Consider the following 16,740-nt stretch of genomic DNA (forward strand, 5'->3'; position numbering starts at 1 on the left):
TTTTATTTTAATTTACTGAAAGTTTGCATCTACCTACAATTCTAAACTGAATTTGAACAAAAACAGTAGACACAAATATTAAATTAGTTAAATTCTGAACAAAAGCAGAAAATAGGCATAAAGATCAGCTTACTTAAGAGGTATCTCATGTGACATGTAAAAAGGCTAGGGAATGTTATTATAAAGTTAGAGACGGAGAGGAGAGAAAATGAATCTAAGTTAAACAGAGTATAAGGGGTTAGACAAATCTGCTCTTTCCTCTACACAATAATTCTTTTCAACATACATATATGAAAATAACGACAATAATACATGAATATGAATCATACCTGTGCTTGTATGTTAACTGCACATTTTATCGTATTTCTGATATTTCCAGATAAAAGACAGGATCCTCATGTTCCCAACACTGTACATGGTGCTGCTGCTAGTGGAAGCCGTCATTGGGATAAGCACATTCCAGCTGTACAAGAGACTCTGCACCAGAAAACACGAACACCTCCTCCTTCCCATGACCAAGATCGAGCCTGGGATGCAAGTGGAAAAGGCATCGCTGATGGTCTGATTCCAAGCAAAATGGACAGATGCAGAGAGAAAGAGGGACAGAGAAAAAAATGAACTAGAACAGATAGCTCAGAACTGTTTCTAACACTTAGTCATTTTAGAAAAGGACTTAACAAAGGCATGTCATGTAAGTAGTGTGTTTGTTAGGAAATAATAATAAGGATATCTCATGTAGGGGCGCTTTAAAAAAAGCACTTTGGCAAATTTTCGTTAAATTCTTAATTGGAAATAGATGCAACTATATATATAGGCATGGGAACAGCTGAATACAATCGAACGTTTGCTAAAGCTCAATTTAGATCTTTAATTTTTTCATCACTGATATAGCATCTGATAATTAATTGCAGAGTTTTAAAAAAAGCAAAAATTCATAGTATTTTTGTGTAAGTACAATTCCCAACTTATAGAATTATGGACATTCAGTCTGACAAAAGGATTACAAGAATCACAAACTCCCAATATATGTCTCCAAACTTGGACAGTCAAGCAACAGCAAGAGATGCCTTCCTACAAGACTGGAGCATATGGAGGATGAAATATCTTTTTCCTCCATTATCCCAGATTTCGAAGGTTTTGAGCAAGCTTCTAACCTTCAAAGGAACAGCTTACTTAATAGCCACAAATTGGCCAAACAGGCATTGGTTCCTATTACTTCAACAACAGACAAAGAGATTAATTCCACCACTGTCCGCTGTTCTATCCAAGACAGTAGGAGGGAAATTCGTCTAAGCATCTTCCTTTCTGAGCCGGGACCTTCACATATAGATTTTTTAAATGTTATCTTCTGTGAAAATTACTCACCCAACATTGCTAGGTACCTAGTGCAAAAATTACGTACATCATCTTCCCAGCAATACCAGCCCGTATGGAAGATATGGTTAGATTATATCCAAACTCAGAGCCCAGTTGAGATTTTTATGGAAACACTCTTAAATTTTCTTATATTCCTTTTTGAAGACAAATGCCTTACATTTACAACAGTCAAGGCATACAAGGCAGCATTAATGGAACCCTTTCTTTATGGATTCAGGATTGACTCTGGCATAAAAGTTGTCACTCCCCTTCTGCGATCTTTTGCTGTACAAAGACCTGCTCCCAGAAGGCTTCCAGTTACTTGGTCCCTGAACAAGGTGCTTAGACTTCTATCAACCCCTCAATCCAGCGGGCTCAATACAATCACAACTCACATGCTACAAAAGGCAATCTCCTTGATTGCAATAGCATCAGGAACTCATGTTAGTGAACTGGGCTTTCTTAGACGGGGACGATATGTCACGCAAACAGCTGAGCATCAGTTATTATTGTCCCCTGGTCCACCATTCCTAGCCAAGAATGAGGATCCTTTAAGAAGGAAATCTATTCTGATAAGAAAACTCAGTTTAGCAGACAAGACATTATGCCTAGTTCCAGCACTTGAGGTTTATTTAGAAGTCATGGCAAACATCCCAGAGGGCCCGATTCTACACCCTAGCACAAACTAACCACTCTCCCTGCAAGAGCTGAGAATGATTGTACTGTCTCTTATTAAAAAGGCAAATCCACACTCCTTTCCTAGGTCACATGATATTAAGAAAGTAAGTACTGTACGTCATTGGTCTTCTTCAGAAATGTGTCTTTCAAAGAAGTCTCCAAATGTATAGGGTGGTCATCAGAGACAGTATTTTTAAAAAAAACATTATTGCCATGTACTCAAACAAATTTGACTACACTGGGTATCAGTAGGTGGCATGATTAGTCCTAGCTTTAATTCACTTTTAAAATTTATCTCCTTCCTCTCTCTTAGCCTTCATCCCCAAAATGAAATAAAAATCTGAGATCATTATTTTACTTACAGTATCTTTTTACTTAAACTTATTTGCAAGGAGTTACTCTACTGGGTTTATTTATTACAAATCAATTTTAATGAAAATGCAGCAATTATCAAATAAGACACTGTTCTGAGTTTTGTTACTACAAATCAATTTTAATGAAAATGCAATTACTGTGTTATCAAATTCGAAACTTTATTTCACAACATTATGCATGCTGTTATATTCAGTAACCTAACCAGACCTTATAAATTTTCCCTGGCTAGTTTTGATTCATAAAACACAACCTTTCTTCTTCCAATTCATGGAATTTTTAATCTGCATATGTCTTAGTTTATTATTACAGTGTTCAGCTGTTGTAATTTTAACAATCCTGCCAGTATACTGGCTAGCATGGTGTGCTATTCTGCAGGTATATACATGGCATAATTTCAGGGTGGAAGGTAGTTATTTCACTATAAACCTGGATAATTTAAATACAAACAAGTTTCCCCTAGTCAAGGGTTTTAGTTTAATCATGCAAGCAACTGCATGGAAGGGAAAAGCTAATTACTTATAGGGCCAGTGGATCTGCAATCTGCATTGGGCAGAGTCTGATGCAAGTAAAAGTTTGCCATTACTTTATAAGGTGTAAAGTGAAATTAACAAAGGTTAACTTTTAAAATGAGAAAAACTTCACAAAATTACAGAACTAGAAGAAGAGAATAATTTATGAGTTACATAGAAAGAGAAAAAGGGAGTGACTTGGCATCTGACTCTGGTATGGGTGCCAAATTACTCAAGTGAAGGTGGCACTTGTGCCATATAGGTACAAGTGTCATGTGAACTCAAGACTCTTGGCTACCTGGAGCTTCTACGCCTTTTGTTTTTCTTCTTCGGCCCCCTTTTAGACTGAGGATTTAAGTTTGTAGGAGGAATCAGTGAGGCCGAATCCGAGGAAGGTACTGGGATGCCATGTACTCCTGCTGCTGCGACAACTGAAGCATTGACAGCACCAATAATTTCTATTATTTGTCGACGCACTTCTTTGATTTCTGTAGCGAGCTGAGATACAGCTGAATTTTCCATCAGGACATTATTTTCTGAGACCTGGGGTATTGGTGAAGAAGTTTTTGTACCGTGCATGGCTCACAGGTTACCATGACCAACTCACACACGGGTTGCAAGGCCGCATCACCAGGCGAGGTTCTGCTGAGGTCATGGGAATCCGGAATAGACCCTAGTAAATTTTGGTCTGGCTCTCTTCCTGGCACCGGTAGTGGGGCCAGGCTGGGCGTTAGAGAAGCCAGACTGGGATCTCCAGATGCGAGTTCTGTGAGGTTTAGTGACCCTCAGACGAACTGTTGGAAGGATCATTTTTACGTTGTTGATACTCTCCATCTTGATAAGGTTGTGATTTTCAATTTTAGCCCCATAAGGTACTTGGTCTTCCCTTATGAGGGAGATTTGCATCCCAGTATCTTCGAATGCTTGGACCTGGCGTGCATGGTAGTGACTGCGAGGGGACGCCACAAATATTTGACCTTCAGCTTGAGGGCCAAGGGATGAATTTATGACCGCCAAAGTGATGGGGGGAGTAGCTGCATTTGTAGAACAATGCTCCCAGAGGGTGGAGTGCCCATAGATCTTGCATGCCATGCAGAAGACCTTATTAAAATCTTTGCTAGGGGCTGGTGCAGGTTGTTGAGCTTGTCTTGACGATTAGGAGCTTGCTTTACAGTGGTTTCCCTTTTAAAGTGGCATTTTTCTGAGCAGTGTCCAACCTTCTTGCAATAGATATAGGCAAGACTTTTAGCTTGCAACCCATTTTTGGAATGGTTTTGAGTGGCTGTTGGATAAGTGGGTACTACAGTAGTTCCCTGCCCATCATACTGTGCCGGTAATGATGAGTTTCCTAGTCGTCGGCTAAGCAGCAGCATTCAGTGACGGTGGTGGGATGTTTCTCATGTATGTAGGTAGTGGTACTGTGTTGAGGGATCGAGACCCAATGGTACCGATCCATTTATCACTTATAATTCCCCTTCGGTGATAATTCCCCATCAGGGATATTCCCGAAGTAGCATGAATTGAATATTAAACTACACTTGTAGCTTCATGATTATATACAGTATAAATCACGGTTTGATAAAAATTTCATAAAAAAAAGCTGTATGTTCCAAACGTACCAATTAACTATCATGGTCGATGTGGATTAATGCCAAAGCTAAGTACAATTTCCCCAATCTCGACAGGTAAACAAGTATGGCAGATTTGGCATTAACTTATACCTCTCTTGATGGCTCAGTGGTTAGACCGTCGACTGGAGTCGTTGGAAGGTACTGTGTCGAGGGATCAAGACCCGGCGGTACCAATCCATTTATCATTTATAATTCCCCTTTGGTGATAATTCCCCATGGGATATTCCCAAAGTAGCGCAAATTGGATATTAAACGACATTTTTAGCTTCATGATTGTATATCAATCACGGTGTGATAAAAATTTCTTAAAAAGAGCTGCGTGTTCCAAACATACCAATGAGCTATCATGGTGGAGGTGGGTTAATGCCAAAGCTAAGTACAATTTCCCCGATCTCGGCAGGTAAACAAGTACGGCAGATTTGATATCAACTTGTACCTCTCTTGATGGCTCATTAGTTAGACCGTCGACTGGAGTCATTGGAAGGTACAGGCAGTCCCCGGTTTACAACGGTGGTTCTGTTCTTGCTTTGTGTCGTAAGCCGAAAATTGACGTAAACCGAAATGACAGCATACGACGCCAGAAAAATGTATAAAAATTTGAAACAAAAGTTATGAAAACCTTACTTTTAATCCTTTGGGTATACTACATGTTGTTTCTTGATGTTTTACCTACATTCTGATGTGGTGTGTATCCAAAAGCTGGTGGTTCTGGAATGTAAAAATTTAGTACAAGGTATGTAGTAGTGCACTGTACAGTAGTACAGTAATTGTAAAGTCCTGTATGCAGTAAAGCATAGAGTACTGTACATATACTGTACAAGAGTAAAATACATTTTGTTATACAGTAACACAGGTGTACAGTAATGTAATTTATACCAAAGAATGTATAAAAGATGAAAAAAAGTTAATTCTGTACTTTTATTTTTGAAACCTCGTGCTTCTTAACCCTGGAAAAATGTTGGTGCGGCTACATGATTCAGGGGATTCTGGAATGTAAAAATTTAGTATTAGTGTACATATACTGTACAGTAGTCCTGCATGCAATAAAGTATAAATACAGTAAGTATTTTACAGTAATAATAAAATGTATAAAAATTATAAAAAGTTAGGAATTCATTACCTAATTTCAGGCTAGGTTGTGGGAGATGGAGATGTGCATGTGTGGGGAGCCTGCAATGATAAGGATAAAATTACTGCAGAGTATGTGTTACACTGTTCTGTAACAGTTCAGGTATTTCACAAACCTATGTTCAACAGTACAAAATTAAAAATTAATTCCTTACATAATTTCAGTGATTTTTAAAAGATGTAGGTTAGGATGAGGGAGCTCTAGTAAAGGTGCTGGGCAGTCTGGAGTATTAGAATAAAGCTGTACAGTGAATTACTTTATATTTTATGAAGTGTACTGTACATATAACAATTTATAACATTAAAAACAGTTAAGAATTCCATACCTTTAGTGATTTGAAAGATGTAGGCTACATGAGGAATGTTATGTACAGTCACAGTAGAGGTCAGGTTAAAGGTGCACATCAGTCTGGAACGATAATGTACATGATAAAGATTAGAATAAAGTACTTCTGTACAGAATAAAAAAAGGATTTTGACAAAGGAAAAATCTATTTCTGGGGAGAGACCTGTGTCACCCGGTGAAATAACCTTTCAGCACTTATTTCTAGGTAAAGCTATTGCTAAATATACCAGAGAAAAGCTAAAAGCTAAGCCGAGTTACTACCCCTGGTGCGAGCTCCATGAAATGGAGTCGTGTATGAGAAAGGGTGAGATTGTCACAATCACAGGCCTCCGCCCTGTAAACATTCCCAATGTCAAAAGTCCCACCGAGTGAGGTGCAGTTACAAACCCCCCGCACCACTCGCGGACTGTAAACAAATCGCGCCACCCACATTCCATGTTAGCACCCCATCCTGGAATGGTATTTTATCAGGGGAAAAGAAAGGAACCATGGGTGGGTCACCGGGTGACACAGGTCTCTCCCCAGAAATAGATTTTTCCTTTGTCAAAATCCTTTTCTGGGTTTTCCACCTGTGTCACCCGGTGAAATAATAACAGAGAAATCAAAATACCATTCTGAAACAAAAAGGAAACTTGTAGAGGAAAGTAATAAAATTAGAAGTCCACAAGAGTTTTAATTATCCCGGTAGCAAGATGTGGTATTTAGATATAATAAAGATACTTAAATTTAATGTAATATTTAAGTGTACATAAATATAAAACCATCCTTAGATTAATGAGTACATAAAAGTGAAAATTAGGTACTAAACATTATACTTAAGACTAAGGTGGGGAAACTATGTCCCACAAGATAAAGGAACACATGGCATATTTAAATTAAACACATTAGACAAGACAAAACTATGACATGGTCAAGAGACAGGCTGTGAAGCATGCCTGACCTGGAGGTGACCGAAGGGGAACAAATGAGGCAGGTAGGAGGGAGGAGAGTGACTGAGTACTAGAAAGAATTAAACGGAGGGGGGAACGATGTTCCCTGCCGCCACTGTAGTGAACTTCAGAGCTTCTAGTGATTTCAGATAGTGGCATTTAAAAACTACGGGAGACTTCCACCCCGTATATTTTGAGAGATCCTCGAAATTCATATAATGGAAATAGTTAGTGGAGGTGGCCACTGCCCTAATGTCATGTACTTTTGGAACTGAATCTGGGTTTGCATGTTTAATGAAATACAAGATCTGTTGCCTAATGGCTTTCATAGAGATAGTTCCTCCCCCTTCCCTTACAAACAGAGGCCCGGAAGTTATCTGTGAGGTCCTGTCTAAATAGGCTTTCAAGGTAAAGACTGGGCATAAAGACAGGTCTTGTGGGAGGGGGATGACCTTCCAGGGAGACCACCTATCTCGAAGATCTTCATTTTTAGCTAGGAACTTAGGGTGAGGAGCTAGCAACACTTCACCTGATGGAAGGAAATCAATATGGTTGGGTTCTCTAGACAGGGCAGACAGTTCAGAAATTCTAGCACCTGAAGCTAAACTAATCAAAAATAAGGTCTTCCTCAATAAGTTAGTGAAAGAGCAATTCTGATTATCTATTTCTGAGGCTAATTTACGAACATCATTTAAAAACCAGGAAACCGTATGTGGGCGGGTTACTGGTCTTAAACGAGCACAGGCTTTAGGGATTGACGAAAAATAAGAGTCTGTTAAGTTAATCTTAAACCCGTGCAAAAATATCTTTTTCAAAGCTGATTTTGCTGTAGTAATGGTACTTGAGGCCAGACCTTTCTCAAATAATGACCTAAAAAATGAAATAGCTAAATTAGTGGTCATTACAGTTGCTTCAGATTCTTTTAAGAAGAGTGCTAATTTCTTAACTGCTGAGTCATATTGTCTGAGAGTGGATTCCCTTTTGTCTGATTCTAGGAACAAAGTGTTAATAGGATCAATATTAGCATCCTTCTGAGCTGCAAACTTCATGAAATCCACAAAGCCAGGGCATTCTGAATTCTTGAGGAAGCTGACACAGTCTGAGTTTGTACTATTTGCGTCAGTTTCGGGTGGGGAATTTGCAAGCACCGAAGCTTCAGCTCTAGAAGAAGTGGAAACCAGTTGCTCTTCGGCCAGTTGGGAGCCACTAGGGCTATCTGACCCTTGAATGTCCTGAGCTTGTGAAGGACTTTCAGTAACAGGTTTACTGGAGGAAAGAGGTAGATCCTTTTCCACTTGTTCCAATCTATGGACATTGCATCTGTGGAGTGAGCTAGAGGGTCCAGGTTGGGAGCAACATAACAAGGTAGTTTGTGGTTGCATTCTGTTGCAAAGAGATCTACTTGAGACCCGGAACTTGATTGCAAATCCATTTGAATGAAGTTTTGTCCAGGGACCATTCCGACTCCAGCGGAGTTGTCCTGGATAGGAATCTGCAATGACATTCCGGACCCCTGCAAGGTGGGTAGCAGACAGATGCCACCGGTGTTTGTTTGCTAGAGAGAATATTGCTATCATAACCTGGTTGATCCGACTCGATTTGGAACCTCCCCTGTTTATACAATGTACTACTACTGCGCTGTCCAGAACCAATCTTATATGGATCAGATTGTTCGGACGCAGTTTCTTCAGGGTTAGAAAGACTGCCATAGCTTCCAGGACATTGATATGGAACTGGCAGAACATGGTGGACCAAGTCCCCTGTTGAGAGGATCCTCCCCACCCGCTTAGGGAAGTGTCAGTGTGAATTACTAATGATGGAGGAGGAAACTGAAGAGGTACTGACTTCGATAAGCTCTTGACAGTCGTCCGAGGCCGGAGTCTCTTTTTCAAAATCGGCGGAATCAGAGATACTTTGTCTCTGAACCTGACATTGGCTCGGCTCCGCCATACCCTGTTTATGTCTTTCAGTTTGGATTTCAAAAGAAGATCCGTCACTGAAGCAAACTGAAGAGAACCTAAGACTCTTTCTTGGGTACGACGGGAAGCTTTCTTGTTCTTGAGGAACTGTCTGGTTGCCTTTGCTATTTCTCTCCGTTTGGCCGGCGGAAGAGATAGTCTGTGTGCACACAGGTCCCACTGGATCCCTAACCATTGAAAGCGACTGTCCGGAACTAGGCGGGATTTCTCCCTGTTTATTTGAAAGCCCAGTGATTCCAGAAAGCCGATTACTATGGCTGTTGCTTTCCGGCATTCGTTGACGTTGGATGCCCAAACAATCCAATCGTCTAGGTATGCGGCTAGCATGATCCCCTGAGACCGGAGTTGCTGAACTACCGTATCTGCCAGTTTGGTGAAGATTCTGGGGCTACATTGAGACCGAATGGCATGACCCTGAACGAGTATGCTTGATTTCCTAGTCTGAACCCCAGATAAGGAGAGAACCTTCTCGCAATCGGGACGTGATAATAGGCGTCTGAAAGATCTATAGAGGTGGTTACGGCTCCACGGGGCAGTAGGGTCCGAACCTGCAAGATTGTAAGCATTCGAAACTTGTCGCATTGAATGTAGGAATTTAGACGGGACAAGTCTAGAATTACTCTTCGCTGACTGGAACCTTTCTTTGGAACACTGAACAGTCTGCCTTGAAATTTCAGATGTCTCGCTTTATTGCCCTCTTTAATAATAGATCTTTCACAAAGTCCTTCAGAGCCTTGGACGGTGATTGATGGAACCTGACTGGGGGGGGAGGACTTCTGCACCAACTCCACCCCAGTCCTTTGGAGACTATGCTCTGGGCCCAGGGACTGAAGCTCCACTGGTCCCGAAAATGATATAACCTCCCGCCTACCTGAGATATCTCACTGGGCGGGAGAGGGTCTGCCTCCCCTGGAGCCTCTGCCTCCCCTTCCTCTGGAGGAGGAGCGGGGTGTTCCTCTACCACGGAAGTATCCTCTAGCTCTCGTTCCCCTTGCATTTTGAATTGATCGAAATGCACCCTGGCTTTCATAAGAAGCGTTGAAAGCTGGGGAGGAGACATATGAAGGAGCAGCGAGAGGTTGATGGGCTGGTTGGACCAGCACATACTGAGGTTGAGGTTGAGACTGAGAGGTTGAGGGATGACCAGGGACGGGGACCTGGACAGCCTGCAAGACAGTCTGAGTCGGGAGCCGTTTAAATTTCTTGAACTTCTTCCCGGGCTTGGGGTGAGTTCCGGCGGACTCAGACTGCTTTCTCTTAGAGGATAAGCCCCAACGGGAGCGGAGACTCTGATTGGCCCTAGTTGCCTCAGCTAAGACCGCATCAACCTCTTCCTGGGGGAAGAGATTAGCTCCCCAGATGGAAATTTTCATGACAGATGGTGGCTGCCGAAAAGATGTGTTTTCGGCAGTTCAACCGGGCCTTAATGAAGTCGTACAGGTCCTGCTGAAAACTCCCTAAGAGAGATGTCATCAGCACCTGAAATAGAGCGTCGTCGCTATATACCACTGACGTTGCCTCTGCTAAAGTCAGAGAGTTTAAGGACCTACTAAGTCTGTCCTTAGACTCAGCTTCAGCCTTCAGGAGCGACTCCGGGATCTTAGGGAGTTGTTCGCTGAAGAGGTTAGAAGCGCAGTCAGGGTCCAGTCGAGTAACCGTGAAGGTGTCCGGAGCTCCTACCCAAAACTGAGAATCTCCGGGTAAGACAAGAGAGGTGGGATCTGTCTCCCGGAGATGGGGAAGGGGCTTACCCTCCATGCAAGCCTGGTTCGTGAGGGAAGCCACTTTAGAGGTGCAAGGGGTGGGGAGAACTTCTCCCAGAGAGAACATCGTGAAAGCACCCTTGGCCGGAGTGAGTTTGGTGTTCTCCGCCTGCCACTCCGACAAAGTCTGTAGTAGGGCCGACTGGGCCTGGTCCCTCGGGAAGATGACAGTTTCCTTGGGGACCTTATCGGACCGAACCCATGCCTCCTCGGTAAGCCTGGCATAACCTGCATAAGGTGATTGCAGGTTAGGAGGGAAGAATTCTAATTCCTCCAGCCTACGAATGCCTAGGCCCTCGATAGTAAGGGTACCCTCATGCTGGGGGGCAAAAAGGGTCAGGCGCCAGGGGTTTCCTTTATCAAAGGGAGGGAGGCTGGAGGTGTCCGGGACGGAGAAGGGTTTGTTGGCCGCTCCGCCACTCATGAACCCAGAGATTAAAGTCCTTTGAGACTTAACCTCTTCTGATAAGGAGAGCACGGAAGCATTTGAGGAAGACAGTTGGCTCGAGAGTTGCGACAGCTTGTCGTCAACTCTTTTGTCGAACTGCTTCATAAGAAGCTCGGCAAATGCTTCAGCATCAAAGGAAGGGGGGGGAGAACCTCTTTACTTTGTTTAGACCATGCTCCCTTCCCAGAAGTAGAGGCCTTGCTCGTAGATGGCACGGGACTAGGGGGCCGTGACGTGTTCGAGGGAACCCCGGAGCGGACTTTCTGGGACTTTAAGGTCTTTTTCTTTACTGATTTAACCTTAGGGACGGTAGACCTTGCACCATCCATAAAGCAAGAGGATTTCACAAATCCTCGGAAAGAAGAACCAGTGGAAGAAGGAGAGCTTAACAGTAAATCACCTGCCTCACTTACCCCCTTACCTGCTTGCAGATCCAGATCAATATTCATTGGTTCGAGGTCCAGATTAAGAGCCGCAAAATCCTCGGTAACAACTCCGCATGCAGCAACTTCTTCCTGGGAGGGCTGCGTCATTTCCCGGATCCCAGCGATCAAGGGGGCGGCTACCTCGTCCGCAACTGAAGCTGAGATCCAGGCGCCGGGGAAGAGAACGTTGCAGACATCCTTTGACAAAACGTAGGGTTTCCCTGCCCCGACGTTCCTCCCGAAGCCGCTGACCCAGGTCTTGAGGGTCGACATCGAAGAGTCCCGAGAGCTGCGGTCAATCTGGAAGGAGGAGAAAGTCAGGTGACCGAGCCTCCTAAAGGGAGAATATCTTTCAATTATCCATAAGAGACAAAACTGAAGGTGAACATGAATCGGAAAGGAAAAACTAACTTACCGACTCATCCAGAACCTGCTCATAGAGGGCGTAGCACACCTCACAACCATCAGGGTGCCAGACGATCAGGTCCCCTACGTGGACAGCACACCCGGAGTGGGACCTGCACACCTCATGTCCGCTGGCTTGATGCAGCACAGCGGTGCACCCCTGCTCCTGACAACGCACCATCTGTAAGTTGACGGGTATATGAGTATGCTGATAGGGCTGCCGGAGTGGATTGCCGGAGCAGTGTCTTAGGATAATAAAGTTATCCAGGTAGGTCCCACCAGAGCGTACCGGGAGGATAAGGGGGTTACTGGAACATGCAAGATCAACTACCTAGAGGGACCACCGGAGTTAATCCGGAGCGACAGGAAGGTCCCAAAAGGACAGTTAAAATACAAAAGGTAAATAAATAAATGTATATATATATATATAATAAACAGTTATCCAGATAGGTCCCGCTGGAGCGTACCGGGAGGTTAAGGGGCCTACTGGAACATGCAAGATTAACCTAAAGGGACCACCGGAGTTAATCCGGAGCGACAGGAAGGTCCCAAAAGGATAGTGTATATACATAATATAATATATAATATGAATATAATATTTATGCATTCTAGGGAAAGGTCAACTATAAAAGTGGATATTTCTGCTTGGAGCCGGGGGAGTCCTGTACTCTAATACGGTGACGGCGGAGGAGGTGTGGTGAGCACCGTCCGACCAAACACCATACCCACCGGAGTGGAAGGCGACAGGAACGCCCGACTACCTAGCAGAGAAAACACAAAGATAGCTAGTTGGCGGAGGGTAGATACTAGGAAACTATAGGTGTTCTAAATGAATAGAACGAAGATAAATGTCATGGCGTGTGAATAACAGAAGACAGTCAGGTGGGAAACTCTAACTGGCAACATGAACACAAATTTCCCCCGAGATAACGTTCTGGGGGAACGACACTCGGTTGGGGGAAAAAGAACGCACTGACACTATAGGAGAAGGAGGGGGGGGGTGGTATAGGCCATGAGCGGAGGATCCGTAGTAGCGACCAGGGGGTGAGTAAGCACTCTCCGGGCGCCATGAGATCCAGCCTTCTCCCTTCGATCGGACGAATATGTACGAACGATACTAAGAGAGGAGAGGATGGGGAACTCTCAAAGGCCAAAAAAGCAAAGAAAGGGAATGGGAAACAGGGGTGTGGGAGCACCCCCGGTCCCCAACTGAGGTCTCGACCGGGTGTGACCGGGTAAGGTCGGAACCCAGTAGCGAGAGAACAGACCAATCAATGCAGAGGAAGGGGATATAAGGCTATGGCGTAAGGAACAGGGTAAAACTCTCGGGCCTTGGTAAGTTAACATAGTATATGAAAGCGAACCAAGGGTGGGAGAGAGTGAGGAGGTGGGGGGGAAGGGGAGGAAGGAGTAATGGGGTAGGAGAGTGTGTATACATGAAGATGGAGAATAACCCGAAGGTGTGGTTCGGATGAAGGTAGGCTACGCGAGATACCCTCACTATTCCAGCTTAACCTTATTAGGACTCAACAGTCTAAACGGAAAGGCCGAAACAGGGAGAGGGAGAAGCGCAAGCCCGACTTCTCTAACCAAACGCCACACAAAGGGAAGCTCCAACCATGAACCCTCCTACACACCAAACCTTCTCTCCCAAAAAAGGGAAGAGAACGCCATAGCCTAATCCTAGGCTAACCTAACACAGCCGGCTGGCTGATGGAGGAAGCCCAGGGGGAGAAGGTATCTACTCGACTAGCCTAAAGTTAACCTATCCTAGGCAAAGAAATTAAACAATGATTCAACTAATCATAAGGACATATGTAGAAGGGAGGACCAAACCCAACGTGATATGAGCGCGGAGGGAAAATGGCCGACCTTCCAGATTAAAAACAAAGGATATAATCCGAAAATATCAAAGACATCCGTGCGCTAGGCTTAAAATAAGCTTAATAAGCATAACTGTACCATCTCAAATAATATACCCAAACACTGGAGGAAGTGAGGGTCCAAAATACAACACATATAAGAATTGATAAAGAGCGGATAGGCCCGAGGGGGAAAACTCGTAGCCTAAACGACAAGGACCCTAACTTCCCCAGAGAAGGGTAATAAAACAACAATAAAAATGCCCAATTGAATATAGGATAAGCAAAAAGGCACAACAGTAAGAAAATGAAGGGGAACGAAGCCCCGACATAAAAATCCCGCACCAAGACTGAAGGTCACATGGGGCCGGGAGAAGGTGGATGAGACGGGCGTTATAAATCCCCCTAATTATTAAATTAGAGGGAAATAAGGAGCCTCAACCGCCTAAAATAAAAAACAGAGATGGTACTCAACTTAGGTGAAGAAGAATCCAGGGAGGATGCCATAGTTAACCAAAATATGGAACACAAAGAAGCGCACACACGAACAGAACAATAGCGAACGCGTGCTAAAAGTGGAATGTGGGTGACGCCGGTTTGTTTACAGTCCACGAGTGGTGCGGGGGTTTGTAACGGCACCTCACTCGGTGGGACTTTTGACATTGGGAATGTTTACAGGGCGGAGGCCTGTGATTGTGACAATCTCACCCTTTCTCATACACGACTCCATTTCATGGAGCTCACACCAGGGGTAGTAACTCCGGCTTAGCTTTTTAGCTTTTCTCTGGTATATTTAGCAATAGCTTTACCTAGAAATAAGTGCTGAAAGGTTATTTCACCGGGTGACACAGGTCGGAAAACCCAGAAATTACAGTGGTTGGCTTGCTTACTGGGATGGGAACATCGTAGATAAGAACAGTTGGGCTATGGTGTGGAATCTGCTGGTGCTTGGGAGTCTGGAATGAAAAAATAAAAATGATACTGTACACAGTAGTATTTATTTTAAGTGTACAGGCAGTCCCCCGGTTAACGGCGGGCTCGGTTAACAGCGATCTGGTTTTATGGGGCCTGTCTAGTGACAAAAATCGCTGATTTCCGCTTATCGGCGCTGACAATTGGGTATTGGCGCCAAGAGATACCTAACAGAGGCGCCGATTACTGAAAATCGGCGCTTTTTGGTGCCAATAACCCCCGAAAATCGCCGAAATTGCCAATTTTCGGTTCGCGGTAATTTTCGGTTATCATCACACCCTCAGAAACGGAACCCCGCTGATAACCGGGGACTGCCTGTAATAACACAATTTAAAACAAAGTATGTAATACAAATTTTTAAAAAGTTAAGAATTCCTTACCTGGTGGACATGAAATGGGTGCAAGTGCTACTGGTGCAGGTGAATTTGGGCTTCAGCAGGGGACACCTGTCAGTTTTGGAATGATAAAAGATAAAAATTACTGTACTGTAGTGTACAGGGGTATGTATGCAATAAGCTATACAGTTTTATAAAGTGATTTGAAAGAAAAAAAGTTATGAAATTTTTACCTGATGGGGCTGGAGAGGAGATTGGTTCAACTGAGTTGGGCCGGGAGGAAGCTATAACATGCAGATCTGGAATGATAATGATATAAAATTATGTAAAGTTACAGTACATACTAAAGCAGTACTGTACAGGTGGGTGTAGTGCAGTACACTTTTTGTAACATTTATAACAGTTTATAAAATATAAAAAAAAAGTTAAGAATTCCTTACCTGATGAAGTTGGAGAGGAGACAGGTCTTGTATCTTCAAAACCCTGGAATTCTTCAGGGGAGTCAGGGCTGTCATCACTACCAAAGAGATCTGGAATGATACATAATGAAAAAAATTAGGTTATGCAACAGTAATTATAAATTTTTTACAGTATGTACAAACAATTTCATGCATGAGAATGATAAAAATGAAACACTTAGGAATTCCTTACCTGATGGAGCTGGAAATGCCACTGGGGAGGGTACAGGTTCAGGCTCAGATTGAGATTCAGTCAGGGGAATGTGGGTTAGGCGTCACTTCTGCAATGATACAAATGATAAAATTTATTGAGTTATGCTGTGTATCTACAGTAAATATAAATTGCAGTACAGTGTATACTAACAGTTTTATAAAATTTATTACAATTTATAACATTTTATATTACAGCAGTAAACAAAGATAAAGTTGAGAATTCCTTACCTAGACTAGGAGTGGCAGGTGGTGCTGGAGACTTCTTCTGGAAAAAACTGTCTAGCCTAGACTGCACACTTTTCTTCAACTGCTTCTCCTTCAATGTCTCCTTGTAGAACGTTGCAAGATCCATCATCCCTCTCTGAATCTTCTCAAACCTGGCAATGTTAGGGTCCTCAGCCTCAAATGCTGCCAAACATTTCTCCAGGTGAGCAAAACCCTCTGCCAAGCCCTTGTCAGTTAATGCTCTGACCTTTGATTGTGGTGCCTCTTCCTCCTCCTCGATCATCTGCTTCTCCAGCTCAGTGAGGTCCTCCGATGACAATTCCTCTCTGTGGGATGCCAGCAGCTTAGTGACATCCTCAGCTTCAGCGGCTGCGTTGTAAACTCGGAACAAGTGTCATAAACCGGCCTCGATTTTTTAGTGAATATATCTGAAAACTGTTGTAAACTCGGAATGTCGTAAGCTGGAACCGTCGTAAACCGGGGACTGCCTGTACTGTGTCGAGGGATTGAGACCTGGCAGTACCAATCCATTTATCACTTATAATTTCCCTTGAGTGATACTTCCCCATCGGGGATATTTCCGAAGTAGAGCAAATTGGATATTAAATGAAATTTATTTCTGTGAAACACGTTCTCGTGTTCATTTCCATATTACAGTGAACCCCCCTGTATTCGCGGGGGATGCGTCCCACACCCCTCCGCG

General features: G+C 43.4%; 2 protein-coding genes across 3 annotated transcripts in view; one reads left to right on the forward strand and one right to left on the reverse strand.

Moving 5' to 3' along the window:
• The window catches only part of LOC136835112 (ileal sodium/bile acid cotransporter-like), a 113,276-nt gene extending 107,877 nt beyond the window's left edge, over positions 1–5,399 (forward strand). Inside the window, exon 8 of one of the 2 annotated variants that reach the window (XM_067098286.1) lies at positions 380–5,399. Coding sequence is in view for 1 of the 2 variants with exons in the window: in XM_067098280.1 (XP_066954381.1) it covers positions 380–565 (186 nt within the window). In the remaining variant the exon portion in view is untranslated. The remainder of the gene's footprint in view (positions 1–379) is intronic. The other variant, XM_067098280.1, reaches the window with a different exon arrangement.
• Positions 5,400–5,449: 50 nt separating this feature from the next.
• Positions 5,450–16,463, reverse strand: LOC136835164 (uncharacterized). The gene is made up of 9 exons (XM_067098375.1): positions 16,041–16,463; positions 15,793–15,880; positions 15,582–15,671; positions 15,375–15,440; positions 15,187–15,252; positions 14,725–14,790; positions 6,004–6,086; positions 5,670–5,719; positions 5,450–5,535 (listed from the first exon to the last, which is right to left on the reverse strand). Exons 1-2 carry the CDS (start codon positions 16,318–16,320, stop codon positions 15,849–15,851), a joined length of 312 nt encoding a protein of 103 aa, XP_066954476.1. The 5' UTR covers positions 16,321–16,463; the 3' UTR covers positions 5,450–5,535; positions 5,670–5,719; positions 6,004–6,086; positions 14,725–14,790; positions 15,187–15,252; positions 15,375–15,440; positions 15,582–15,671; positions 15,793–15,848.
• Positions 16,464–16,740: the final 277 nt, after the last annotated feature.

This window comes from Macrobrachium rosenbergii, chromosome 4, assembly GCF_040412425.1.
Source record: "Macrobrachium rosenbergii isolate ZJJX-2024 chromosome 4, ASM4041242v1, whole genome shotgun sequence".
NCBI classification, from domain to species: domain Eukaryota; kingdom Metazoa; phylum Arthropoda; class Malacostraca; order Decapoda; family Palaemonidae; genus Macrobrachium; species Macrobrachium rosenbergii.

Coding starts and splice junctions, on each gene's coding strand:
- LOC136835164 (XM_067098375.1), bottom strand. CDS start 16,320: ATGATCGAGGAGGAGGAAGAGGCACCACAATCAAAGGTCAGAGCATTA. Junction 15,881..16,040: donor ACCTGCCACTCCTAGTCTAG/GTAAGGAATTCT, acceptor GTATCATTGCAG/AAGTGACGCCTAACCCACAT.